General features: G+C 41.9%; 2 protein-coding genes and 1 pseudogene across 2 annotated transcripts; all 3 read left to right on the top strand.

Moving 5' to 3' along the window:
- Positions 1–1,490: 1,490 nt before the first annotated feature.
- LOC141509980 (M-phase phosphoprotein 6 pseudogene) lies at positions 1,491–4,085 on the top strand (annotated as a pseudogene).
- A 14,804-nt stretch (positions 4,086–18,889) lies between these two features.
- On the top strand, positions 18,890–21,912 carry LOC141509984 (leukocyte immunoglobulin-like receptor subfamily A member 2). The gene is made up of 5 exons (XM_074219909.1): positions 18,890–19,144; positions 19,329–19,450; positions 20,736–20,931; positions 21,203–21,238; positions 21,394–21,912. Exons 3-5 carry the CDS (start codon positions 20,880–20,882, stop codon positions 21,822–21,824), a joined length of 519 nt encoding a protein of 172 aa, XP_074076010.1. The 5' UTR covers positions 18,890–19,144; positions 19,329–19,450; positions 20,736–20,879; the 3' UTR covers positions 21,825–21,912.
- An 883-nt stretch (positions 21,913–22,795) lies between these two features.
- Positions 22,796–25,511, top strand: LOC141509121 (leukocyte immunoglobulin-like receptor subfamily B member 4). Its single transcript, XM_074218389.1, has 8 exons — positions 22,796–23,084; positions 23,428–23,502; positions 24,286–24,324; positions 24,703–24,816; positions 24,903–24,942; positions 25,045–25,082; positions 25,168–25,223; positions 25,389–25,511. Exons 1-8 carry the CDS (start codon positions 22,796–22,798, stop codon positions 25,509–25,511), a joined length of 774 nt encoding a protein of 257 aa, XP_074074490.1.
- The last annotated feature ends 1,606 nt before the right edge of the window (positions 25,512–27,117 follow it).

Here is a 27,117-nt window from a genome sequence, read left to right as displayed (position 1 = left end):
CTCAGAAATTGAGGCAGAATTTGATAGAGCAAAAAGAAAATATCTCCAAGAAAAAAAAAATTAAGCACAAAGCAAGATAAGATTCTGATTCTGTGGTTCAAGCAATTGATAGCCCCTATATGAGACCCTCCTGTATCTAGGAGGCAGCCTGAGGATCAGGTAGCCAGGGGTTGTCATAATTGCAAAAAGCCTGGACATCAGAAAAAAAAAAAACAGTGTAGGTCCCTTCTAGAAAACAGTAAAAAAAAAAATCAGAAATTAAGAAGTCCTTCCCTATAGTCTTTCCAAGTTTTTAAAACCCATCTTTCTGCTCCTCTTGCACAGAACCAGTTTTAGCTACTGTCCTGCTCCCCTCTCCTGTGGTATCCAGCCTTCCCTCTGCTGCAGCCTTCACTGTGGCTGACAAATGCAATATCTATTTCTTCCAGCAGTAAATACATTTTTTTTTTTGCTTTCAAATAGGAGGGTCAGTAATCTGCATGGACAGACTTTTTGTAAATGCTTTGGAATGTTATAAGGCTCAACTCCATTGTTTGGAAAGGGAATGTTCTCTGGATTTTTCCTCTGTTTTGTTGAAGATTTGTCACCTTGGGTGGTTTTGGTTTTTGTTTGGTGGGGAGAGTGCTGGAGACTTATCCTTAGATAAGCAATAAAGGAGTTGCCTGGCATCCCCTTGTGTTTGTCTGTGTAATGTTTAGGGTACCCTGTAGCATGAGAGCAAGGTGGGGTTTTCCCTGGAGTTTGGGAGGCAGATTCTCTGGTTCAAAGTGGTCTTTATATGTTTTATGTGTGTTTGTGTTAAATTACAGGCAGAGGGAAGCTCTCAGCTATCTCTCTGCATGATCAGGTATGCTGGTGTGTCTCTGTGTTCAGATTGGCCAACACGCCACTCCATTCTTCCTTTTCAAAAGCAGATCTTTTTCTTTTTGCAAAAACTCATGATTTGGCTCTATAGGACAGATTTTCCTGAAAAATGTGTTGTTTTGGGGGAAGAAGAGGATTCTATTATTTCCTATTTTTCTATTGTTTCTTTTCTGGTCTGATTGACTAACAGGATTTTATTTACTAATCTGGAAAATTACACTGACTGGTCTTAATTAACATATTAAAAAATAATAATAATAATTCAAATTAACTGTCTCTCTGTGTTGCTCCCCCAGCAGCTCTTCTTTTATCTCTTCTGGCCCAGAAATCCAAGAAGAAGTCAGTGGACCTTTTTTGGGGATTTGGGAGGGCTAGGTCAGAGCCCATAAAATCTCACAACACAGGTTGCAGTGTTCAACTTTTGATCTCTAAATAGTTCTAGTTTGGTAAGTTCTCACAAAATAATTGAGTGTTGATTTTAGAATGAAGAATGGAAGCTGAAATTTTTATTCTAATACTGTTTCCCAGTTATAAACTGCAGAAAAAAGTTTTTATTTTGTTTAAAAAATTGATAATAGAAAGAAGAATATCTATAATTTATATGTATATGGTAAGAACCTAGAAATCCAGAATCTAGAAATCCAAAATTTGATTCTGAAGGAAAAGGTAAAAGGACTATATAAACTAAGAAATGTATTAAAGCTATTATGATCACCTTTTTAATGAGATGATAATTATTAGATTGATTTTTCTGTTTATATATTGTTTAACTTGAAGGGTTTGTTTTTTTTTTTAGTTGGAAGATACATAATTTGAATCATGATGTTATGATCTTTGTAAATATTCTAACATTAAGAAATATTACTCAATAATTGGGAGTTTAGAATTGTGTTATTAACAAACAAAATGAACGAAGGAGTTGATTGCAACCATAGTTTTTTACACTTGGCTCATGAATTTCATAAGATTGTTGAGTACAAAGAAAATCTTGTAATCATAAAGAAAAAAGGATGTTTAGGATCTTCAAGTCATAAATCTTTATCAAGAATTTTTCTGGGAGGACTCCGGTGTGTTGCAAGTGGAGGCACCATGGCAGCCACGTCTAAACCCAAGCTGTCAAAGAACCTGATGCGGATGAAGTTCATGCAGAGGGGGTTGGATACAGAAACTAAAAGACAACTAGAAGAGGAAGAAAAGAAAATTATCAGTGAAGAACACTGGTACCTGGATTTACCTGAACTTAAGGCAAAAGAGTTTCATAATAGAGGAGCAAAGCTTTATGCTTTGTGAAGATCTTTTGTATGGAAGAATGTCATTCAGAGGGTTTAATCCAGAAACTGAGAAATTAATGGTCCAAATGAATGCCAAACATAAAGAGGAAGAAGATGAAGATGTAGGAATGGAGGCTGATGTGTCTGATGAGGAAATAGCCAGAAGGTATGAAAGTTGGGTGGGCACAATTGGAAAGAAGTTTGCTAAAAAGAGTGATCGAGCACAGTATGATGAAGATGAAAATGGTAACATAAAACCAGTTAAAGCTAAGAAGACATTTTTAAAGCCTCAGGACTAGACTAAGTAAAATATGAAGGAGTTTCTCTGGTATATTTTGAGATTATTTCTAATTAGAGTTGGTTGTGTAATTAGTAATGTTATTATGCTTATTTGTAAAGAAATTTGTAACTTTTAAAAACATATACTGTTGCAGAAACAGATGTGTGATGGATGCTATACATCCTTGGCTGAGGGGGTTGTTATTGACCATGGGGTCTTTAGCCTTGAGCTGCTAAACATAGCAAAGATAAACAATTGCTCCCTAAAGCATTTGAGTCGAGAGAATAGTTGTTTCCTCTGCCTGATCTTTTATTTCAAAATCTCAGATATAAAATTACAATACTCTTAAAATTACCCTTGGTATGTTTACATTTTATTTTAAAATATTAATTAAGACAAGCCAATAAATCCATTTGGGAATAAGAACATTTTATAACACAGGTCTTTTATAGGGTATTCATTTATGTGTACATATGAACAGGATGGAAATGTTAACATGAATTGTAATAACTTCCATTCTGCAAAACATTTACTTGCTTACTGCTTCTGGCATTCTATATATTTGTCTTGATGAATGTTTGCAGCTCCTCAAGAAAGAAAGATATGACCTGAAATAAATTTGTTTTCTTTCAAAAAAAAAAAAGAATTTTTCTATAAGGAAGTCTGATGAGCATTTAACAATTTTAGTCACCTGATTTTAGTAATTTCAATTAATCTATTTGCCAGTGAATGGATTAATTATGCAATACCACCTTTTAAAGCCAATGTTTGAAAGGAATTTGATTTAAGGTTGTTTGTAAGCATGATTTAATTAGGTATATTTCTCCATGCCTTAAATCAACAGACCCTTCATTTTTTGTACACATCATTGAGTTTAAGGGAGGTAGAACTTAGAAGTTCTGTGATAATTGGTATTTATTGCCTGTGAAGAATTTGTGGGATTAATTTATAATACCTACCTACCTAAATAGGCTACCTACCTAAAAATAAATTTTTATACTAATTTAGGTTTGATAAATTCCAATTTCAAATTTTTCTGTTGTTTTAAGATTGAATGAGAGAGATGTCCATCACATTACAAGTTCATAATTAATATGAGAAAAGTTTATTGCTGTTTTAAAAAAGACTCAGAAAAAGACTTTTGCAAAAAGTTTTTATGTACTTTGTATAAGACCTACTGAATTTTCAAATCCGTAAATTAATTTACTACTAATGTGATATTTGTTTATAGCTGTAATAGAAATGTTTCTATATTTTCTATTTTTTAGGGTTACTATTCATGAAATAATTAGCTGTTGAGTTACTGTTAAGAGTATTTAAAGTTTGTAAATTGAGTTCTTGCTATGTTTTAGAATTAGCATGTTTGAGATTAAGTCCCTGACACTACTTTGGCAAATAAGATTATGACATCTGTAGTTATCACAAGAAGTGGAAGGGATAGATACCCCATGGTCACACGAGGAATGGTTAAAAGAACTTTCTCTCATATCCTCTGAAGAAATGTAAAGGTGAAAATTTCCTTTTTCTCTCTTTTGGTGTGCAGGAAGCATTAGGCGCCTTTGACTAAAAGGAGGGAGTGATAAAGCGGTAGTGATATAAGATTCTAGTATGATTATAGTATAATTTTGTAAAAGTAGTTTTACATTTAAAATATGGTAGTAGATAATCTGTAATAATCAAACATATTATGAATAATGTTATCAACTATATATACACCTATCAGTTGGGGTTGTTATACTTTTAAAAAATTTATTCTTTCTTTTAATATTCTTTCTCTGATTTTCCTGCAATACATTATTTGTTACATTGTTAATTCAAGACATCTGTGTACTTTTATATATACATGTTTTGAAGCATATTAATGGAACATTTTTTTATTTCTATGTGTCATATATTTCAGACCTGTTGTTGTAAAATCACCTGTGAAACATGAGTACAATTTTGTGGTACACCATAAACAAATATATAATCATAATCAAAATATGACATTATTTCTGATCCTTTACTTTATGAAGTTTAAAGGTGAATTGCTGTCTTATTATAGAAAATTGATATTAAAAATGTCATGGAACTGAAATTGGCTTCCTTTATTAAGTCTGAAACCCAGGTATCAAAGGAAAAGACTGGTGGGCTATAACCCATAGAAGCCAGAAGAAGAGAAACCCAAGAGGTGTTTTGTTGAAATTTACAGGTGAAAAAAAGGTTTGTTGGGTGTAAGAGAGTTGAAGAAGTGTTTTTTAGTCTGATCTGAGACTGGACTTCTTCCTTACTCAGCTTTACATGAATGTGACATTTCAGAAAAAAATGTCCCTCACCTGGCAGAATGAGAATTTTGGCTTGAGGCATCTGGCTACCTATACAACTCCACCTGGAGCAGACATCTAAAACAAATAAGTGACCATTGTCCTTTCTTTATGTCTCTGATTTTTCTGGTAAATTGTTATTTATTATAATCTTGTAATCAATCAATATTTAAACCAAATATTTTGACTTGCATTTATCTAAATTTGAAATAGCTTGATTAATATGTAGTTTGGCATAACAATTATGACAGTCTATTTGTTAAGTGGAAAGGTATTCTCCAAATGGGGGAATAACAAAAATAATGATAATTTCTGTATGTAACTGAATTTTTTGTGAATATGAGATCAAATGACCTTGGACAAGATATTTAATATCTATGGGCCTCAATTTCTTTTTCTATGAACTGAAGTGAATTAGTACAACCAAAACATTATGCATTCAAACAGAAATCAAAGCATCCTAAGGGGTTTCCTCACATCCTAACTAGTTTTTCCATTGCCAATGAAGACAAGTTTTAGGATGCTCTTCAAGAAGTTGGGAAAATTGAGAAATCTTTGCTCAGAAGAGTTTACAACATTTCCTGGAGATCTTTTGGTGTTTTGGGGGAATTTGTTTTATAAGGCATGGTATTAATGATAGTCACCACAAACATCACCTTTTTGACCTTGTGAGTCTCACAGGGTATATTGGGGATAATCTCAATTCAATCATAATTATACTCATCTGTTAGGAAATTTTTGTTTACCACTTTGATTTAGTATTTGGTTGGGTCTTATTAGTTAAGACCTGGGCTTACTTTCACCTTAATTCCAAGTTCTTCAGACAAGCCACTTGCATGATAAGCTTACAAATTGTGGTGGGGGGGCTGGCATAATTAGGATTGTGTGTTGACAGTGGATAAAAGAATTTTGAGACTCAATTCCTTTGGGGGATAATCTGAAACACTTAGAGCTTGGAAGTCATATCTTGGAAGACACCAATTTTGTTGATCACTAATGGATTCTGAAACACATATTGTTCCATCTGAATAAGCCCTTTGCCTAGATAAAAAAAATTGCCTCATGATTCTGTGAAGATTTATATTGCATAGCTTTTACAGGTAATGAATTGGTTTGTTTATGGGAAGGACAAACAAACTCATTATACAAAGGTAATTGTTTTCTCTACTATCTTGCTAACCAAAGCAATAAAGAAAAATACATGAGATTTATTTCACTTACATTTTCTTAATTTATTCATTCTGTTTGTTGTCAATTTTAATCTCCCAATGTTTGATTTAAAGGACTCTGTCCTTAGTAATAATCCTAACTCTTACAATTATGAACCAATATTTCTTAATATTAAAACACTAAAGGAACATCAAAATACAATGATCACAATTATTCAATCTAAAAACTTGAAAACTTCTTAATTTAATTTAATACATTTTTTACAAAATATCTTGCACAGATCAGCCTATATGTGTGTGTGTATGTCTGTGTATGTATATCAATTATCTAATTAAAAGGCAACATATAGATGAATAAATTTCTTAAATTCAATTACTAAATAGCAAGAAGCCCTGTTCTTTTTTTCCCTTAGGACTATATTTTGGCTTAAATCAAAACAACTCTGGTCTGATAGCACATGGTGAACTAGGAAATTATCTTGCTGCTAGCAAGGTGTGATCACCTTCAAAAGGAGTCTTACACATTTCTATTTCAAATCCTTTCTCCTAGTTTAAACCTAATTTGCTAAATTTATAAAGGGAAAGCACATCTTTTCAAGTTTCTAGCTGAAACCAAGCCACTCTACTATTAACATTCTCTAGCATGGAGCTAAACCCTGAAATTAAAAAAAAATGATGCATCCTAAATTACATGATAATCTGCTATTGCTTATTAATTTTAAATTGTTCTTTTAAACAATTAGATATAAAACCTAAAGTAATAAAAGAAATAATTCACATTTTAGAATTTTCATTTCATTTAGACTGGTGTTAGAAATGAACTCAGTTGTCCATGAGTCTTATTTTTTCAAATGTTATCAAATAGAGACTTAGATTACTAATTTAATATTCTGAGTAATATTTTTTTAAAAAACAGTTAAGTTCAGAAAAGGACTTACTGTTTCCATCTTTTATTCTGAAACAAAGAGCTTGACTTCTCCCTGAGAATTCCCAAATTATTACTATGCTATTAGGACTTTTATGTAATATTTTAAATCTACTCCAAATATGAACACATCTTAAATTATTTTAAATAAGGAGTAGCTAGTTGGCTCAATGGATTGAGCACTGATCCTAGAGTTAGGAGGACCTGAGTTCAAATCGGTCCTAAGACATTTAATACTTACCTAGCTGTGGGGCATTAGGCAAGTCATTTAAGCCCATTTACTTGCAAACAGTATTTTATTTCAAATCTGGGTTCCACATTAACTTAAGCTTATAGCACATGCATATCTTAAACTTTTGCTCTCATTAAAAGAATGACTCAAACATACTTAATCAAAATGTATTTTCCCCAAAATATTCCCAAATATACCTTTGATTTTCCTTATTCTGTTATACTTATTGACTCACATTCCTGTCCTTAAATTAGACTTTGAAACTATAATTATCCTAAAAATTTCCCATTCTTCTTTTTACTTAAAAATTCCCTCTAAGAAAAAAATTAAAGAATCAATTCCTATCTAAACATGTAGCTGAAGGCAGGTGTCAGATTCACACACCTAATCTGTCTGGCTTTTAAATCGAAATAAAACATCTTTCTATAAAGATCCAGGACATCAAAGAAAAATTCCATTATAGATATGATTTTTAATGTCAGTGTCCAGGCAGAGGTCACGTGGGCAGTCAAACATCTTAAGCCAGATTTATTCTACCAGCTGAGACATTATTCAAATATCAATTCTGGAGGAATCAAGTCAAAAAGGTCCTACCTCAGGTCACACTAAAAAGCTGCCTCTTCATCTTTGTATCCCTTTCACCTGAAATCTTCAGTACATTGGCTTGCTTGGCTCCAAAAATACTGACCCAGAAACTCTTCTTTTTGCTAACCATCCAGTTATCAGACATAAAAAGAGAAAAATGTTTAGTTCCATTATCTAAATAGTTGTTTTACCTAATTACAACTTCAAGTGAGTCCAATTCACTAAATTCCAAATATAGTCTTTTTTTATTTTATTTTTTTAGGTTTTTGCAAGGCAAAGGGGGTTAAGTAGCTTGCCCAAGGCCATACATCTAGGTAATTATTAAGTGTCTGAGGCCGGATTTGAACTCAGGGACTCCTGACTCCAGGGCCGGTGCTCTATGCACTGAGCCACCTAGCCACCCCCTAAATATAGTCTTAATGGGGTCCCAATTAATGAATCCCCTACTTAAAAGTTCTGAGTGTCATTCCTAGGTCCTTGCTAAACCAGAAATTCTTTAACTATGGCTGGCCCTACATGCCTCATCTCCTACCTTTTGCTTAAGGCCTCTGATCTCCAGATCCTCATCCCTTTGTCTGAAATCATGTCTATTCTATCTCTATATAAAGATGGTATATCAGGTTCCCTCTGGCTAGGGAACATTACTTCTAGCCTCTTGTACTTTACACCAAATAAATACCTCCTTTGGCTAGGAGATTGTTTATCATCTTCTAAATTCTCACATAACAATTAAGCTAAGTATTGCCACAGAAAAATCTCAAATTATCTTTCATGTTTATCTTTCTCATTTTACATATATATGCCTTTACTTCTAAGCAAGGAACCACAGTTTTGGAATATATATATATGAAAATGTTATATCCAAAATAGTCCCAGTATACATATATAACTGAAAAATTTCTATACATAAACTTGCTTAACTACTAGCCATGCTTCATTGGAACTTCAGGTGACATTAAGTTTACAATTTGTGTTAGAAAATTATCTTCCATTATTCCATTGTACATGAACTGATAAATGTATCCCAGAAGAAGTCATAAATTTTTATCTTTCCCTTATTACACCTTCATAGTAATAGCATGTTAATTCCAGGCTTTAACATTTCAGTATTCAAATAGCTTATAGGTTCACAAGAGATATCTCTCTGCAGTTACCAAACAGTATCACTTATTTGATAAAAACAACTTACTCATCACTAAGTTACCTTATAGTGGGACCACACAACTGCTATTTATTCAGTCATCCATCAGGGACCCCCATATCAGTTATACCCAGATCTCCCAAGTATCCAATTACATATATATATACATATGTATATATATATATATACATATGTATATATACATATATATATGACATTTAAAACCCCATTGCAATTCTTATTTATGCCATAATTAATATGATAGCCAAGGACTAAATCATTAGATGACACTTTAGTTCATTTAGTTTGCTGTCAACTATCCAATTAAACTTACAGTTTAATTTGATAAAAACTTTAATGAATGTTATACAGAGAATCCAGCACTCAACTTCCCAAAACTCCATCCAATATAAAAATATAATTGTTATCATTAGGATTAACATTAAAATGAATTATAGATTTTTCCCAAAAGAAATGAGTAAATATCCCTGAAAACATAATTATATATTTTTCTTCTTAGTAACACAATACCAATAGAGTTCAATAGAGTTCAAGGTCCTTAAAAAATATTAACAATCTAGATTATTTAATTTCTTTCATTCTGTACAGATTTTGTTAGAATGTAACAACACTAATACCCCTCTTTTTAAACCCTCAGACTGATTCTCAAAACTAGTTCTGAAGGGGGTCAACCTTAAAAATGGAGTCGGAATCAGTACCTTAAGCCACATGACAAGAGCAGAGGCATTCATCAGACATGATTTACTTCCAATAAACTTGTCTCCCCATCCCTGATTTCTATTTTTTATATTTTCTTCCTTTCCCAATCATATACTACACCTGTGATAGGATGTCTTTCCCTCTAAGCCTTAAGCACTTGAAGTCTCACCCACCCCAACCCCTTCCACTGGCAGGGCACTCCTCAGCTGAACTCAGTTTAGAGTTCAAATCTTACTAAGATGGTGGATGGGATCAGTTGTCTAACTCCCCACGGCCTTCCTACAACTGAGGGAGAAAGCATGGTATCTTTCCTAGTCAGGCATAGGAATAAGGAAATTTCCCCTCCTCTAACTTCTCAATCTTAATCATCTCCCTTAAAATTCTCTCTTTTCCTAAACTCTTTGCTAATCACAACTTTTTCCCTTTAAGTGTTCCTCCTTCCTTTCTTTAACTCCAGATACCATCACAGCTACTTCCAGCTGAGCAAGAGAGGGGCTGATCTCCATAAGGGGAATGCTGCAGACATACTTTCTCTTCCCCCACCTTCCAAAACTCCTCAGCCCAACTCCCAGAGCCCCCAGTCTAAAACTTAGACTGAGTCCCCAGACCCAGAAATATTTAACCCAGACCACTTACCCAAGACAGCATAGATAACATATGAACACACACACACACACGAGCATTAAAAGTAATTCATATACCAGACTGGATTTAATCAGCTTCCTTCCAGCTTCTGGGTTCTGTCCTCCAGCAACCAAATCTCAAGGCTCCTCAGCTCCCCAAGTCTGCCAGCAATCTTTCCCATGGTGGGCTTTAAGTATTTTAGGGAAATTCCTGGAGAGGGAACCCCAAATCCCTATCCTTCCCTTCTTGGCACTCAATTATCCTCTAGTCTCTCCTTTGGGCTAGATCTGCCTTTCTTACCCTGAGACCTTTTAGTCATTCTTGGCTTCAAACTCATGCCACTCTTTTTTTTTAAATTTATTTTTTATTCTCATTTTGTACAAATGTTTTTTTACATTAATAAAATATTCTTGTTTACAAGTAAACAAAATACCCCTCCCCCCCATGAATACAGATAGACTTGCTTGGGTGAAAAAAGTAAAGGGGAGAGAAAAAAATTAAAATTAAAAAAATAATAGTAATAATTGTAGGTATGGCCAGATGGCGCAATGGACAAAGCACCAGCCCTGGAGCCACGAGCACCCAAGTCCATATCCAGCCTCGTACACCCAATAATCACCCAGCCACATGACATGCAATCCACCTGATCCCCACTGTCCTGCAAAAACCAAAAACAAGGGAAAAAAAGACCCAAAATAAAATAAAATAGTAATAGTAGGAGTGGTTGGGTGGCAGACAGAGCATTGGCCCTTGAGCCAGGAGCACCTGGGTCCAAATCCGGCCCCAGACACCCAAAGATCACCCTGCTATGTGGCCCCAGGCAGGCCACACAGCCCCACTTGCCCTGCACCCTCCCCCAAATAATCATAACAAAAAATGTGCTTGAGTCTTTGTTCCAACACCAACAACTCTGTCATGGGTGGATCACATTCTTTATGATAAGTCCATCACAAAAGTTGCTTCCATATTTTTCCAACGTTGCCATTGCTGATCACAACTCCCTCCTTTCTTATTTCTCCACTACCATGTACTCTATTTTCTCTCTCCTTTCACTCTGACTCTGCTGTAGCGTAGCTGAGTGACGTAGCAGACAGATCCCTGGTCCTGGGGCCAAGAAGCCCTGAGCCCCCATACCTCCCCATAGGCCCAGAATCCACATGGCCCCATGGTCCTGGACAGGCCTTCCAATCCCAGCCCCTTGCAAGAAGTAAAAAAGAAAATGTGTTATATCTGACCACTCTCCCGCCATGGTCCATCCTCTCCTCCTTTATTCACATCCCCACCCCTTCCCCATGCTCCCCCCCCTTCTTACTCCAGATCTCTATACCCCCATTGAGTACATATGCTGTCTCCTCTCCTAGCCATCTCTGATGAGAGCAAAGTTTCCCTCATTCCCCCTTGCCTGCCCCCTTCCATATCATTGCAATAGCTCATTGTAATAAAAAAATCTTATTATGTGAAATGTCTGGGACTATTCCCCCTCTCCTTTTTCCTATTGACTCCATTTTTACACCATATTTTATCTTCGAATTCAGCTTTCTCCTGTGCTTCAACTATAAAAGCTCCCTCTACCTGCTCTATTAACTGAGAAGCTTCATATGAATATTATCAGTATCATTTTTCTATACATGCAGTTCATCCTCATTAAGTCCCTCATATTTTCCCCTTCTCCTCCACTCTCTGTTTCACCTGAGTCCTGTATCTGAAGATCAAACCTTCTGTTCAGCTCTGGCCATTCCAAAAGGAACATTTGAAATTCCCCTGGTTCATTGAAAGTCCATCTTTTTCCCTGGAAGAGGACATTCAGCCTTGCTGGGTAGTTCATTCTTGGCTGCATTCTAAGCTCTTTTTCCTTTAGGTATATTGTATTCCAAGCTCTACGAGCTTCCAATGTAGCTGCTGCTAAGTCCTGTGTGATCCTGACTGCAGCTCCACGATATTTGAACTGTGTCCTTCTGGATGCTTGTAATATTTTCTCTTTGATTTGGGAGTTCTGGAACTTGGCTATAATATTCCTAGGGGTTGCTTTTTTGGGATCTCTTTCTTGGGGGGATCGGTGGATTCTCTCCATTTCTATTTTGCCCTCTGCTTCTAGAATATCAGGGCAATTTTCCTGTAGTAATTCTTTGAAAATGATGTCAAGGCTCTTTTCCTGATCATGACTTTCAGGTATTCCAATAATTTTTAAATTATCTTTCCTAAGTCTGTTTTCCATATCAGTTGTTTTTTCAATGAGATATTTCACATTTTCTTCTAATTTTTCATTTTTTTGGTTTTGAAGTATTGATTCCTCATTTCTGGTAAATTCATCAATCTCCCTGAATTCTATTCTTTGTCTGAAGGATTTGTTCTCCTCAGAGAGTTTTCTTATCTCTTTTGCCATCTGGCCAATTTTGTTTTTTAAAGCATTCTTCTCCTCAATAACTTTTTGAACTGTTTTATCCATTTGACCTAAGCTGGTTTTTAGCATGCTATTTTCTTCAGCATTTTTTGGATTTCCTTGACTAAGCTGCTGACTTCATTTTCATGTTTTTCCTACATCTCTCTCCTTTCTTTTCCCAGTTTTTCTCCCAACTCCCTCATTTGATTTTCAAAGTCTTTTTTGCCCTCTGTCATAGCCTGAGCCCAATTTCTGTTTTTCTTGGAGTCTTTAGATGCAGGAGCTTGTGCTTCCTCATCTTCAGACTGAGTATTGTGATCCTTCTTGGGCTCATTTGCAAAATATTTCTCAATGGTCTTCCTCTTGTTTCTTTGCGTGCTCATTTTCCCAGCCTGAGCCTGGCTTTGGGGTGCTTCCTGAGCTTTTGGGAGACTCCCACAAGGGTCTCAGTGTGTGTCTCTGTCCTCCCTCCTGGTCTGTGAATGACCATAAGTGCCCCCCTCTGCCACAGGGCTGAGGTGGGGGAGGGTGCCTGCTGTTCTATGGGGGGGCCTGGACTGCGATCAGGATCTGAATGTGGTCAGAGCCCCAGAGTCCTGTTCCAGGGGCAGAGGACAGAGCTGGGCAGTCTCTCTCTCTCTTCACTCCCCCCCCCCTCAGCTCAATGGGCTCATGCCCTGGGGGCCTGCTTCTGTTTCCGGGTCTGGGCTGCTGAAAGACCAAGCTGCTGGCTGTGTGCCCCGAGGGCTGGGCTCCACCTGCTCGCTCTGGCAGAGGTCCCCCTCTGTTCCCCCACTTTGTGCCTAGTGCTCCCCGGGGTGCAGCTCAGGAGACTCCCCTGCTGCTGTGAGCCGTGCGTCCCAGCTCCCTGGGGCTGCCTCCGGGAGGCTGAAGTTCTTTCGCTCTGGTGGGCCACCCCTCTGGCAGGCCGCCCCTCTGACCCCAGGGAGCAGAGCCTTTCTGCTCTTTTCCAGGTTACCTTGAGTAAGAGAACTGCCTCACTGGGTCCCTTTGTGGGTTCTGTCTCTCGAAAGTTTAGTTAGAGTCCTTAGCTTATGAGTTTTTATCAGAGAGCTCCTAAGACTGGATCCCTTCATGTCGCCATCTTGGCTCCACCCCCCAAACTCATGCCACTCTTACTGGAATGTCTGAGATATTTCCCTCACAGAGTACACCAAGAAATCACCTTGAAATCAAGTCTTTTGTGCACATTATTTTTTTGAGTTCTTCCAAGAAAATATCCAAAAAAATTTATATCATATCCTAGGAAAGTTCCCAAATTACTATAAATGGCTCATAAACAGTCCAGATTAAGTTTTTTTTTAATTAAGACACCTTACTAAATGCCACACCTATTTCAAGGGGGGAGGGTGGAGAAATCCCAGAATTGTTAGGTTTTATATGGAGTTTAAAAGACTTTGTTCCTGCCCCTTCAGGACAATCATTGTTTGGGGTCCCAAATCTAATTTTTGCCTCCATGCTCATTACACTAATGAGCAAGAACAGTTACCTCCTTGAGCATGAACAAAGAAGAAGGATGCAGACCTTAGATTAACTCAGAACTAGGGATGGGAGGGGTAGACCTTACCTAAACTCAGTTTTTTGATCAGGTGAGACTTAGTCTTTTGTCTTAACTCACATACCTGTTCATAGGAAGCAATACAGGCAGACCTCAGTCTTTGTAATGTAAACAATCTTCCTTCACATTCTTGTGGAACACAGACACCCCCATACTCCTCAAAAAGAAGAAAATAGAAAGTGAAGAATAAGCTATAAGCTATTTGAATACTATAATGAAGTCTGAATATTATATAAAAGCTACTGGGACTGAGAAATTCAGATTCCATTTTAATTAAGCCCTGTGCTAATAAACTAAGATCTCTGCAGTTGAGTAACTGGATTTGTTCTGTCTAAAATGTGCATTTGATTTTATTAAGGAATTTTAACAACTGATTGGTTACTTTGAATCTTAATATACATAGGAAAGTCAAATTGATTCTAAAATTACTTTTTTGAGTGGTCGTAATTGGTATGATTCAGAATTAATCATATGAATATATGCATGTATGTGTGTGTATATTTAAAAAGTACTTTTTCAATCAAAGATCTCTGTGTAGTTATTCAGCAAGTCTTTTCACATCACTTCACTGGCCTAGAGATCCTAGAGGTTTCTAGATTTGAGATTTAAGTGAACTGGCTAGAGTTCTTTAAAGTCTCATGACATAATTAGATCAAAGTGTAATCTTTTCTTCAAAAAGTTGTGCCTGTGTCTGTCTATGTGTCTAAACTCCTGTACGTATGCAATTCAAATCTGAAATGCTTCCTGATTCTTAACACTGAGTTTATTCCTTTTATTTGGAGTTTTGAATTTAATTGTTTTTGTAAAAAAAACTAATTTAAAATTAAGTAATCAATAACTGAGTTAGAATTTGAGTCTGTCTCCTTATTATGGAATTTTGAAAGCATTTGACCTCAGTTAGAAATTGCAGGGGTGGCTAGGTGGTACAGTGGATAGAGCACCAGCCCTGGAGTCAGGAGTACCTGAGTTCAAATATGACCTCAGACACTTACTAATTACCTGGCTGTGTGACCTTGGGCGAGTCACTTAACCCCATTTGCCTTGCAAAAAAATTGCAAAGACTTTGTTTTTCCTTAAATCAGGTTTAAACTAGAAAATAAATATACTCAGGACAATCTGTAGATGAGCTGTTCCTGGCCCTCGTGGGCTTGGGAAAAAATTGAGTTCTGTTTATGGTTTACATTTGAAAGTGTGTATAATTTAGAAGATTTGTGATGAACACCTTTGTGAAATATTCTCACCTGTGAGCTAAGTTTTTTTGTTATCCAAATATTGATTGACAACTGTATTCAGCCTAGTGTAATGGAGATTTTAAGTATCCTCAGGCTTATATAGGGAAAAAATGTAGCTATTTGTATCTTTTGTTAACTGGATTGGGTGATTTATTGTTTTAATTTGTGACTGTAATTTCAAGTCCTAGAAATAAGTGTTAATTTATCTTGTTCTATCTTCCCCTTTGTATATCACAACTCAGAAAGACAATAGACAGGAAGACTCATCCTGCCCTCAAGATGCTTCAAGAGTCAAAGGAAGAGATAACTACCAGTCAGGGTCTCTGAAAATTAAATTTGGGCAATCTAGTATTATGTAGCCCCTTGTAAATTAACTTGTTGATGGGTGAAATGCTAAGATTTTTTTATCAGTTATATGATATACTTTGGTAGACTTATAATTATGTGGTTATCTTCTATGAACCTATAAGCTATTTGAATACTATAATGAAGTCTGAATATTATATAATCCTAATAATACTATAATGCTATATAATACTATAATACTAATTTAATCTACCAATTTAATCTACCAGAAGAGATTATAGGGTGTGGCCACTGCAGAAACTACAGCTGCTTAGTCCCAAAGGTGGCTGGAGTGAACCTCTAGGAAGCGAAGGTATATGGGAACTTGTAAAGAATGTGCAGGTGAGTCAGAAATGCAGCCAATGAAGAATTTAAAAAGTATGAGCATTTGTCCCTTGTTTATTCTGAGCCAGATAAAAATGGTTAGAACTTTCCAAAAACTGTCATCCCACAATTCTGGGAACCAACCAATTCAGTCAGTATTAGGATAATCTATTCCCCAGGAGGCATTAAAAGGCAAGTCCATATACTGGAAAGGAAAACACAAAAAGTTAAATGAAGGTTCACTTCCATATTGCTTTCAGTTTGCTTAAAGGTCTTACATACAGATATGTTTATCCATTTTAGGATGGGACAATGCCCTTGACTAATACTCTTGATGACAGGATCCAGATCTGACAGGATTTGTGGACTGGGCAGACATTGTCTCACAATTTTGGGCCTCTGTCCTTTGTTCTTGAAGATCATGATATCAGGAAGGTGATGCCATGTGATGTCATGACAAGCACATGAATTGAATTTGAATGAGGCACTGTGCTAAGTCACCATCCTCACTTTCTCCCCCAGAGCCATCTTTGGTCCACTGACCAGCTGTAGATCAAAGTGACTAGAGATAGTCTTGGATAGGAGACAATCAATGTTAAGTGACTTGCCCAAAGTCACATAGTGAGAAATGACTGAGTTCAGATATGAACTCAGGTTTTCCTAACTCCAGGCCTGGTACTCTATCCACTGCACCACCTAGTTGCCATCAGGTAATGGTAGTGCTTAAGTCTGATGATTTCCTTGGGGGGGGGGGGCATTTTTCCCGATCTATAATTATAAAGTTGAAAGGAAGGTGCCTTGTACATAATAGACACTTATACAAAACTGAGTGTAGAAAGGAGAAAATAGCCAGAACTTGGGGAAATGTTAGGAATTCTAAGGGAAAAGGTGAGGAAGGACATTCTGGGAGGGGGACCTTTTGGGAAAAGCAAAGAGATGAGCAGATAAAGGTCAGCCAAGAGCACATCAGCAGGATCAGAGAATGTGTGAAGGGGATTGTGTCCCAGAGAGAGGACAGATTTAAACCCAGGAATTCTAGGGTCAATGACACTTATAGGGTCAGTGTGGGTTATTCCCCATGTCATCTAAAAACATAAAAATTTTGGTTCCTTGCAACAAATATGAATCTCCCCATTGTATCAACTGGTTAGTGCCAACATCCTGGAGAATTCTCATGCTTTGTGGGGAGTCTTTTAACCTCAGTGATAAGCCACAAAGGTTGAGTGGGGAAGGGGTATTGCTCCTGACTAATGGAATTACTTATAGTGCCCTTCTACTGCTAAAAAACTCTTAGTCCCTAACAAATATTAACAAGAAGCTCGCCTTGAGTTGAGGACTGCTCCCTTAATGGACAAGAGCAGTTTTAAAAGATCCCACTTCTGATTATGGAATTACACACACACACACACACACACACACACACACACACACACACACACACACATACACACACACACATGAATCTCCAAATCCCACTTTGGATCTGATTCCTAAACTGATCCTACACATATGACTGATCACAAACCTAGTTAACCTAATAAACATGCATGTTAACCTAATTCTATTTGTTCTTTCCTAAGACCAAACTCTAGAAGGTAAGGCATTAATGTCTAATTCTATTTGTTCTTTATAAGGACAAACTGGAGGCTAACATATGGTGGTTTCATTAAAGTCAAACTCCTGAAGGCTAACACTACACAATGTTGGTGTTCTTTCCCACAAGACTTTTAGCTCATCCTTCCTTAGGACTGATGATCATAGTAGACACAGAAGCCTTGAAGGAGAAATCCTCTCCTGGTACAGGCTCAGGTACAAACTAGAACTCAGGAAAAGTATGGTTTTACTGATCAGTGACAAGGTTCTGACCTAACTTGACCATGGCTGACCCAGACCAGAGCAGGGGCAAGGCATGGTCAAGCAGTGCCAGGAGAGGATCTGTACCTCAATGTCCTTGATCCCTTGTTCCTTGAGATCCTTAAAGTCCCAGCTGAATTCCCAGCTTCTGCAGGAAGTCTTTCCCAGTCCTCTTAATGCTGGTGTCATCCTCTCTGAGATCATCTCCAATTTCTCCTGTCTATAAATTGTTTGTCCATAACTGTTTACCTGGTGTCTACCCCTTTAGACCCTGAACACCTTGAGGTCAGGGACCATTTTTCCCTTTCTGATATCATCCTAACTTAGTTTAGAGTTTCTCACATAGGAGGCACTTCATAAATACTTGTAGATAATGGGAACAGCCCCAACTATCTCAACTACAGAGGCCCACACATATCCCCCTCCTTCCTGATGTGACCCTCAGCCCCAAAGCCTAAGCAAGGTCATCCAAACTGGTCCTTGTCTCCAACATAATTTATTCACTCCCAATTCAGATTTTGAACATGGAGGGACTTCACTCAGACCACACCAGCCTCTTAAGACAGTGATGATTTCTATAAACTAGCACAGTATTACTCAGCAGAAGAGGAAGAAGTGGGCTAATGTGTGAAGGCGGAAAAGGATCAAAGAAAAAACTGGGGCCTGAGAGTGAGAAACGAGTCCAGATGAAATGTCCATGCAGGGGGAGGGGAAGCTCCTGAGAGGAGACTCAGGAGCTGTCTTGGTTCCTGGTTCTGCTCAACACTTGCTCTGGGACTCAAGTAAGCTCACACCTGTCTCTGGGCCCCTGGTTCTTCATCTAGAAATGGAGGAGTGGAACTCGGTGTCCAAAGACCCTCCTGGCTCTGTTGTAAGGTATGTCTGAAAATTGCACCTGTGGATAGGCAGAAAGAGGAAAAGATTAGTGCTGTGACAAGGTAGTCCTGAGGGTCCTAGCCCTTCTGGAAGTACTGATGGGGAAAAAAAAAAACTGTGGGTCATGGGATGAAGAAATAGAAGTTAGAAATGAGTATACCTACCCTCCAAATTCTCATTGCTGAGATATAGACTTCCTGGTATGAGTTTCACCACACATCTGAGGGGGTGAAGGAATCAACTCTACCAACCACAAAGTGCTCAGACTGATATTTTCTTGGTGCCCACCCAAAACCACTTTGTCCTTTTGTCCTGTTCAGTAGGTGTGTGGATTATCAGAATAATAATGGTAAGAGGGTCATAGATGATAAGACACCCCAATGGTGGCCATAAAGACTCAGGACCAGAAGCCAAACATTTGCTAATTTGGTAACTTTAAGGTATGTTCAACCTCATCCCCTCAGATTCCGGGGTTTGACCAGAGGAGACTCCCGTCTTGTCCAGCCTTCTCCCAGGCAAGGTATAGCAGGTCTGGTCACTTGTGGATAGACATAGAAAAGCCATTCCTCATTGGTTGGTTTAGGGGGTGTCTATTCAGGCAGGTCATTACTGACTCCTTTTCAGGTGGTATTCAGTTCCTGAGGATTCCCAGGAAGAGACTGGGGGAATGGCCCAGTTCTGATGCAGCGGAGGGCATTGCTCCTTGAGGCATGATCTTGAATGGCAAGGAATTAATATGCCACAAGGTAAGGGACAGATGCTGTAACCCCCAATGAGTTAGGAAGTGTCCTTCCTAGAAAAGTTCTAAAATCCTTTTCCTTGTGTTTGAGTGCGTAGGTACAGACACACACACATATGTATATATACACATACTTCCACATATAGACACACACTCACACACATGCACACCCTCATACATTCACATATCACATACTCCTACACATGTGCTCCCACACACTCTCACAGAAACACATTCACAGACACAGACATGATCACACAGTCACACAATAGATAAACATATGTGTACACACACACACACACACACACACACACACACACACACACACTCCTTCCCTCTACCTCCCCAAGTCTGTGACTGGAGTAGGGTCTCCCCCAGCTAAAGGAGTGGCCTAGACCTGGGGATTTCATACCAGCATTGATGGACAGAGGACCCAGGAAGATTCAGGACCATGGAGGGTGAGAATCAGTCCAGCGAGGACCCAGGACACACCCTAATAAAGAGGGTTCACCATTTTTCCAGGAACCACATTATGTTTGAGTCCTGTCTCTAAGGACCAAGACGGGTTGCAAAAGGGGGAGCAGACCTGCCAGTCGGGGCAGAGGCTGGAATGTTTTTGTTTGTTTTATTTTTTTATTCCTTCTCAGTAACTATACTTTTGAAAATCCTAAACAAATGCTTATGGAATGCTAACTGATGTTACTGTATTAATTGATATCAAAGAGACAGGAACTGGCTCAGTGACTTATAGGAATATCCTGGGTGGGAGTTCCTAAGCAATGGAATAAGAGAGCTAGGGACCCCCTCCTGGGGAATCTGACCTGGCAGCCTGCATACTAGCTGGGAGACTGAGTCTTTCAGTCTACAGAAAGCAGAGACCTAGGCAGACCTGAGCCCAGGAAGAAGCTGGCAAGGTCACTTAGAAATCATCAGAAGAGACCCCCCCCCGAACCCTAAGGCATCAGCTCCCAATGCAGCCCACCCAGCAGCTCCTTGTTCTGGGGTCTGAATTTAACCTCTTAACAAGAATCCCTGTCTGATAGGTTAGGGATTGAGAAGTTTAAAGAGGCATTCTTGGGGGGCGGCAAGGGGCAGGATCTGAGGTCAGATTGATGAACTCCCAGTGAAACCAACACCTCCAAAGTGAGGGTGGTTGGGGGGGGGCGGGCTGTGAGGCTTCTCTAGTGAACATTCCCGGTCTGTGGGATCTTAATTATAACCATACAGGAAGAACTGTTTCATGGTTTGTCCATGAGAAGACTCTCCAACCTTCTCCCTGCCCCCACACACAGACACACTGATGAAGACATCTATGAAGAAACAACCCCAGAGAGGAAGGAGAAGTGATCCTTCTCAGAGACTACAGACTCAGGGCAGAGCTGGCCCTGGTCACCTCCAGTGCCTCGGACTGCCCTGGCCAGCCTTAGTCCTCTCCCATGACCTCTGTGTTCACCATGACCGCCACCCTCTCTGTCCTGCTATGTCTCGGTGAGTACTAAGAAGCCCTTTATACAAGTCCAACACCCTCACCTCCATTGTGTTGAGGAAGAAGCTTTCCTGTAGAGAAGGGGAGACACAATTCTGGGGTCACCCAGCAAGGTAGGGAGGGAGGGGGGAGAAGCAGGCCAGGTCTTCTGATTTCCAATCCCTTTCATTCACCCCCCCCAAGCCCAGACTCTGGTGCCTCTGTCTCTTTCCTCTAGGGGTTAGGTGGGGAGGACATGGGGGGGCTGGGAGTAATCAGGGTCCTCTCTGACAGGGCTGTGTCTGGGCCAGAGGATGAGGACCCAAGCAGGTGAGTCCTCACCCCCTTTAATCCCCCTGCCCACATCAGAGAGCGACCCCCAGGGAGGAGGGAAAGTTCTGGACTTTAAAGTGAGGGGCCCCAGGATGGGGGGGGGCACAGAGAAGAGGGATCCCCTGGAACTGACAGCTTTCATTTCCCTCCAGGCAGACCCTACCTCAGTGCAAGCAAGGGTCCTTTGGTGCCCCTAGGGAGTAGTGTGACCCTCAGGTGTGGGGGATCACAGTGGGCTAAAAGCTACCTGCTGGAGAAAGAGCAAGAGTCTGGAACAATAAAGATCATAAAGGAGAAACCAGCCAGAGGAGAGGTCGAGTTTCTCATCCCATCGGTGAAAGCAAAGCGTGCTGGGAAATATTACTGTTGTTCTAGACATTCATCTGTCTTATCAGAGTGCAGTAACCCCCTGGAGCTGGTGGTGACAGGTGAGGGCTCCCCCCAGCCCCAGGCCCCCCAAACAGGGCTGGCTCAGTGTCCCAACCTGTCCCGGCCCCGCTCTGGTTCTGCCTCTGGGAGGGGAAATCAGAGTTTATGTATCGCCTTCTGTGTACCAAGCACTTTCCATTATTATCCCATTTGATCTGCACAACAAATCTGCCCGGTGGGTTCTACTGTGATCCCAATTTTACTAGAGTTGAGGAAACTGAGGCAAACAGAGAGAAAGTAACTTGCCCAGGATCACAGAGCTGAGAAGTGTCTGAGGCTGGATTTGAACTCAGCTCTTCCTTACTCCAGGCCCAGGACTCTGGCCTCTGCCCCACCAGCTGCCTCAGTCAGAACCACCTTGGAGCCAGAGAGATCAGACAGAGCTGGGGGTTCCTGGGGAAGGGGCACAAGGAGGGTGGGGGGCATCCTCCCCTCCCAATCTTGACTATCCCAAAGCCAAAACAGGGAGGGGAGGGTGGATTTGCTGCTTCTCTGTCCCCCCTCCCCCAGTTCAGACCTCAGCACAGGGAGGGGAGAAGTTGTCTCCTCTGTATATCCCCAGAGTATCTGTGCAAGATTAGGAGGTGAGGATGAGAGTGAACCAGGAATCCCACCCAAGGCTGCTATTCCCCTTCCCACCCTGTGCCAGAGACCTTCACCCAAGGTCCAGAAGGAGAGCAGGTTCTCTTTGGGGAGCACATAACTTGGCAAAGTTGTACAGATGGATTCTGAAGGGGCCCCACCCCAAAGCTTATGGAGAGAGATTCTCTGATACAGGTTGGGGATCCCAGCCCCAAACCTGAGAGGAACCTCTCTCCCTGCCCTGGCCTCCATTTGCCTCTCTCCTTCACTCTTTTCTTCCTTCCTTCCTTCCTTCTTTTTTTTCTCTCTCCCTTCTCCCTTCCCCACTTCCCTTTTTTCCCCAAAGCCACCAAGATCCTCTCTAACCCTCTCCCAAAAAAGTTGTTACATTTCCATTTTCTCCTCCACCCCATCTCAGCCCTACCCCATGCAGGGGTCTAGGCCTGGGCCAGGCCTTCCCCAGCCAGATCTGCCCCATTCCCTGAAAGAGGAGTGGGGGGCTAATAGCTCTAACTTCAGGCTCTCCTCCTCCCCCAGGACTGCATGACCCCCCCCACTCTCTCCGCCTTGCCCAGCTCCCAGGTGACCTTCGGACAGCAGGTGACCCTCCAGTGTCACTCAGAGCAGTGGTATGGCATGTTTACTCTGTACAAGGATGGAAAAGAGATTGAGAGGCAAAGGGCCCAGCCCCATGAGAGGGGGGCTCAGACCAACTTCTCTGTTTGGGCTGTGAGCCCTGCCCACGGAGAGACTTATCAATGCTACAGTTATCACAGTGACAATCCTTTCATGTGGTCAGCTCCCAGTAACCCCCTGGTACTCAGAGTCACAGGTGAGAGAGCCCCAGTCCTCCCCAGTCCTTCTACCTGCCTAAGCTCCTCACTGGTCCCCGGGATCCAACAATTCCTGCTCAGGGCTCTCCCCAAGGAGACCCCAGGGGGAGTTTGAGGCTCAGAGGGAGGGGTGGGGAGTCTGGGAAGTGGGTCATCCTCAGACAGTGAGGTCTCTCTAAACACCATCTACCCCCTGTCTGGTGATGTTGGTCCCACAGACAGACCATGTATCTGCCAGGTCCCAGGAAAGGAACTTGAGGAGGTTGGAGGGGGAGCCCAGAGGAGCAGAGCAGAGGTTCAGCCGGGGGAGGACCCACCCAGACCATCCCCCTTCTCTCCCAGTTCCAGGCACCACAAAGGAGCCTCACCTCACTCAAAGCCCTGAAAAACCCCAGAATATGACATCCTCCTCACCCAGTGAGTAATCAGTGACCCTCAGCACAGGATGTGGGGGGATCTCTCTCTCCCCTATTTCTCTCCACCTCCTGTCTTGCCTTGGGCTGAGTCTCCCATTTCTCAAAACAAACCAAGTCATCAGGATGGCAAGGCCAGGGGCAAGGGACCTTCCGGGTTGGGGAAGGAGAAACAAGATTGTTCAGGAAGACTTAGGTGGGGAGAGAAGAGATAAACAGGGCAGACCCTTCCCTGTCCTTTCTCTCCCCTTCCCCAGAAGCCCCCATGGTCTCCCATCCCTCACCCATACAGCCATAGCTGGCACTATGAGGGGAGGGGGGCTCTACTTTTCCCATCCCTGGCTTCCCCAGGAATGAAGGAGGGGCCTCTCTGGTTCCCTCACCCCAATTCCTCTAAGCTGGAAGTACCACAGTGATGCCCTCCCCCATCCTCCCTCCTCTGCCCAATACTGATTTCCCCTGATGTGTAGAACCTTAGAGCCCTGGACAGTCAGGACAAGGGCCCTGAAGATACAGAGTCTCTTCCTCACACCCCAGCTCCTCTCTTCTTTTCCTGGGGTCCATCCATTGCCCCAGTAGCTCATGAAGGAGGCATGAGTGGGGTCATAGGAAATATGGACACATTAGGTCTCCCAAGTGGACAGGTCAGCTGAGATGGATAAATGAGGTCAAGGGAAGGGGGGACTTGCCTAGCATCCCCCACCAGCAAGGGGTTCCTGTAGACCCTCCTCCAGTCTCTCTGGACTCCCCAGCCCAGCCCCTCACCCTGTCCCTTCCTCCACCTCAGAGATCTCTCCAACTTCTAAATCTGGACACACCCTGCTTGGTGAGTAACTTGAGAAAAGCCACCAGAGAGAGACAGGGGAGGGACAGGATGTCCAATGAGGGTCTGCCCATCCCACCCAGGGTCCCCTCACTGCCCACCACTCCTCCTACAGCCCCTTGTTATTCTCCTTTTCTCCCCTCTGGGCCTTTGCCCAGGTTGTGCCCCCAGACAAGCATGCTCTCCCTCCTCCTCTTCTTACAATGCAAACATCCCCCCAAGGTTGAACTTAGGTGCCTCTCCCTAAAGAAACCTTTCTTGCCCCCACCTCAGTTCTTATTGACCCCTCCTCATAGGTGACCCCTTGTACTGAGGGGTCCCCAAAGTCCAGTTTCCTGTCCATTCTTTACCTACTCTGGTCATCATTCTTGTCTTCCCCAGGTCTTTCCTTCCCCCAAGCAGGCATCTTGATTGGCATTCCAGTCTTCTTCATCTTGCTCATGCTCTTCCTCCTCTTTCTCTGGCATCGGCACCGGCAACATAAGACCAAACTCAGTGAGTTCTTGGGGCTGGGGGTCACCTGGGCTGAGGGTCTGATGGGGAGGAGCTGAACCCCACTAAAGGCTGACTCTGCTTTACAGGGAATGGGGGCCAAGAGGCAGAGGCCAAGGCCACCAGGAGGTAGGGCCCCAGACAGCCTGATTCCTCCCAACCCCTCCTCCAGCACATCGGCCCACCTTCCCAGACCTCCCCCTTAACATTCTGTGTCTTCTTGCTCCGCAGATCTGACCCAGATGGGACCCCTCTAGAGGAAACCATGTGTGAGTGTGAAGGGCAGGGGCAGAGGGACCTGGGCTGGGCAGGGCCAGGGTCCTGGTCCCTCATACCTTCTCCTCTTGCCTCCAGATGAAGATGTGGGTGAGGACAGACACATAGAGGAGGCCAGAGCAGAGGACCTGGTTGTGAGTCTCCCCAGACCCCTCCTCCCTTCCCTAGCTCTCACCTAGAGGGAACAGAGAGGGGAAGCTCCCCCAATGTCACACAGCTGGGGAGGGGTCAAGGTCCTTTGCCCCCCCTCAGTCAACCTGCCCTTTGTCCCCCTCCATCCCTTGATCTCTTCCTACCAGGCTCCCCCAGGGGAAGACCCTCAGGACGTGACCTACGCCCAGCTGAACCTCAATAGTCCCAAGGTTGGGGTTAAGGACCTTCCACTTCTGGATCAGAGGACCCCAGTGTCTATGCTACTCTGAGGTGATCTTCCCCAGAGGTTAGAGAACTCCAGGAGGAAGAGGCCCCTTCCCATTCAAACTCTGTTTCTGAGATCAGACCCTGTGTTACCTCATCAACCACTATTTCAGACCGACGCCCCCACTCCAAGGAGAGGGGGAAAAAAGGACTGAAAATTGTTGAGAATAAGGATCCTCCCTCCTTACCTCTGGCATGAAGAATGTGCCCTTTGCAATGCCAGACCACCAGCATGGGGGCAGACCAGTCACTGACCACTAATTAGGAATCATCTCTGTGCTCCCCATGAAGGATCTGTCAGTCTGCTGTAGGGGCTGGGGGTTGTACAGTAGAGCCCAGAGAGCCTATCTACCTCCAGAGGAGGAGATGGTGAAGCTTGGCCTCGGGTGAAAAGAGAGTTTGCCTGGGTCACTGCCCCCAAAGTCCCCTAGACTGGAGGAAGGTCACAAAACTTACTGACTCTAGAGACTCAGACTGGTCAGCAAGGTCCTTAAATCCTAAAGTATTGGCCATGTTCTCTTCATTACAAGCTGGGGGTGGGCATCCAAATGAAGGATTCGACATATCTTTCTAACACCTGGCTCACTCTGCCACACCCACCTCTTCCCAAAATGAAACTAGCCCCACCACCACCACCACCCTTGTACTGAATACCTTTACTCCAAAACATTGGAATGAACAAGACAGGACCACAAACTACAGTTGGCCCCAGCCTGCTCCCTAACGAGGCAACCATGGGTCAGTCATTCTAGTGCCCAGGTCCTGGCTGACATCACAGGGAACCTTTCCTTGCAGTGGTCAGGTTGCCTCCCAGGCCTCCCCCTTTGAGACAGAAGTGATCCTTTAGCCAGGCAAGGCTCTGAGACAAATGGAAGAATTCTTCTCCACCATACCTACTTCAACTCTTTCCACCAGGGTCCCACCCACTTATGCCACCCCTTGCCCTCCTCTTCAGCAGTTCCTGGGGGTCAGCATTGAGGTGGAGATGCCCAGGAATATCCCCAGAGGAGCAGCAGGGAGAACTTTGACCTCTCTCTGACAAGGCTTCCTCATCTAATTGCCTCTCTCTCATGAGATGTCATGGGGCTTGGGACCCTCAGAAATGACCATTCAAATTCTTATGAAGATCTGCTTCAGAAGCCCTTACTTCTTACTGAATTATTGATTGGGTTTGGGAGGACAGACTGGAACCAGAGAATCTGCACGGCAGAGGTCTGTGATAGTAACCAAGGGCTTCATTGTTCCAAAACTGGAGGGAAGAGAGGAACACTTCGCAAGTGCATCAGAGAGCTCTCTCCTCCATCTTCCTTCACCTATGGTGTTCTCAAAGCCCTGTAGTTCACCTAAAGAGACCTGGAAGGGTGGACCAAGGACAGGATTTGATCTGGTTCTGCTGTTTCCCTGGCTGTTTGGTCTTGCCCAAAGCCCTTGCCTTCCATGGCTTCCCTTTCTCTATAAAAGAATCCTGTTAGTCCAACTTCCAATAGCTCTGCTCCTGTGATGTTCCTCCCTGGGTCACAGAACTATAGACAGCACCCTTGGGGGACAAGAGGTCAGAGAAGACCACAGCTAGGAGGCTCTTCTTCCAGAAGTGCAGGATTTCATGCAGAA

The sequence above is a fragment of the Macrotis lagotis genome, chromosome 1 (genome assembly GCF_037893015.1).
Source record: "Macrotis lagotis isolate mMagLag1 chromosome 1, bilby.v1.9.chrom.fasta, whole genome shotgun sequence".
NCBI classification, from domain to species: Eukaryota; Metazoa; Chordata; class Mammalia; order Peramelemorphia; family Peramelidae; genus Macrotis; species Macrotis lagotis.
This window is presented reverse-complemented; position numbering and strand designations above follow the sequence as displayed.